The sequence below is a fragment of the Corylus avellana genome, chromosome ca5 (assembly GCF_901000735.1).
Source record: "Corylus avellana chromosome ca5, CavTom2PMs-1.0".
In the NCBI taxonomy this organism is placed as follows: Eukaryota; Viridiplantae; Streptophyta; class Magnoliopsida; order Fagales; family Betulaceae; genus Corylus; species Corylus avellana.
Window position 1 is genome coordinate 6,231,631 of NC_081545.1, and position 1,761 is coordinate 6,233,391.

Below are 1,761 nucleotides of genomic sequence, written 5' to 3' on the forward strand. Positions count from 1 at the left end.
ATGGCTGAAGATCTGACTTCCATGTGGGGGAATTTCACGCTAACTGAAGAGGAGGAGGCGTTTGATGAGGTCCCGGAGGAGGAGCTCATTGACATTGGGAATAAGGGACGAGCCTGTCTGGTGGGGAGGATAATGTCAGAACGAAACATTGGAAAGAAGACTCTCAAAGCAAAAATGATAAGGAGTTGGATGCCAACAGGATCGATGGTTTTCAATGCTTTGGGGAACAACATTTTCCTAATCGAGTTTGAAAACGCATGGGACAAATCGAGAGTGCTGGAAGGCAGGCCTTGGACTTTCGATGGTAGCCTATTTTCTGTACTAGAGTTCAATGGCACCTCTCCTCCTGCCGAGCTACCGTTCAACATCGCATATTTTTGGGTAAGGATTTTTAATCTCCCATTGGCTTGTATGGGGAGAGCAACTGGTGAAAGACTGGGTTCTCATCTTGGAGAGGTTGAGGAGGTGGATACAAATGAGGAAGGAGTTGGTTGGGGCAAATACCATCGGGTGCGAGTAAAACTGAACGTGTATAAACCACTTCTTCATGGCAGAATGCTAAAAGTAAAAGACAAAACTCATTGGGTGGCTTTTCAATATGAAAAGATTCCTTGGTTTTGTTTTTCCTATGGTGTTATATGTAATGCAGTGTCGGGATGTTCAAAACGGAACCATTCGAAGGTTGCTGGAGAGAAGTCGAAGAAGGAATATGGTCCTTGGCTAAGAGTATCTTTCCAGAATCGTTCATGGGACAATGAAAAACGATAGACAAATTTTTTTCCCATGTATTCGGGGAATAACACGGGGTGGGATTCCCACGGATTCCGGCGGCCGGAGGAGCGTACACCACCGGGACAGGGATGTAGCATGGAAGAAGATGAACTGAGCAGAAATCAAGGGGAATCAATGCAGGCAGAAGGGGAAAGAAGTTATGGCATTAATGGGGATTCACTGGAAAAAAGGAATGTAACAGAAAAATTTTATGAGGATGGGGATCCGCTCAATGCAGCTGTGGGAAAGAAATCGAATTTGGAAGGTTTTGATTCGGGGAGTGGCGCTGAAGCAAATAATGGGAAGGGGGTTACGCCCATTTATGGAGAAGATACTAATTATGGGAAGGGGGTTACGCCCAGGGATACAATGCATGCGTTGCATGATGAAGGAATAAATTCCTTTAATGGAGAAGACGTCAATAGTGGGGAGGGATTTACGTCAAAGGCTAAATTGCAAGAGTTGCATGAAAAAGGAATTAATTCTTTTAATGGAAAAAGTGCCAAGTCAGATAAAACAGAGGAAGTGGTGGGGATTATTGAGGAAGTGACGTGTCAATTGGCAAGTGGCATGCGGGTCCAAGCTGATGGAAAGCAAAAAATAGGCACTATGAAATGGAAAAAACGTGCACGGCAAGTGGCTTCATCCTCGCATAAGTGCCTGGAAGGGGAACCCAATCCTCTGGCGGGAGTTCGCAAAGCGGATGACTCAGTTTTTTCGGAGTCGCTTGAAGCAAAGAGGAAGAAAGGTAATTGGGAAGGAGCAGGAAAATGTGACAAGGTGGCGGCGGCTGTTGTACAGCCCCGCTGGAAATCATGAGCATTTTAAGTTGGAACTGCTGGGGGCTTGGAAACCCCTGGACAGTTCGGGACCTTCACAGGTTAGTGAAGGAGAAGCGCCCCAGTTTAATTTTCTTAATGGAAACTAAACTGCAGACCCACCGGTTCGATTCTATAAAAACACGGTTGGGTTTTAACAGTGTGTTTGTTG

At 45.6% G+C, this 1,761-nt stretch overlaps 1 protein-coding gene across 1 annotated transcript; it reads left to right on the plus strand.

The window, feature by feature from the left end:
• Positions 1-768, plus strand: LOC132181651 (uncharacterized). Its single transcript, XM_059594896.1, has one exon. The coding sequence runs from the start codon at positions 1-3 to the stop codon at positions 766-768; it is 768 nt and encodes a 255-aa protein (XP_059450879.1).
• The last annotated feature ends 993 nt before the right edge of the window (positions 769-1,761 follow it).

Coding starts and splice junctions, on each gene's coding strand:
- LOC132181651 (XM_059594896.1), top strand. CDS start 1: ATGGCTGAAGATCTGACTTCCATGTGGGGGAATTTCACGCTAACTGAA.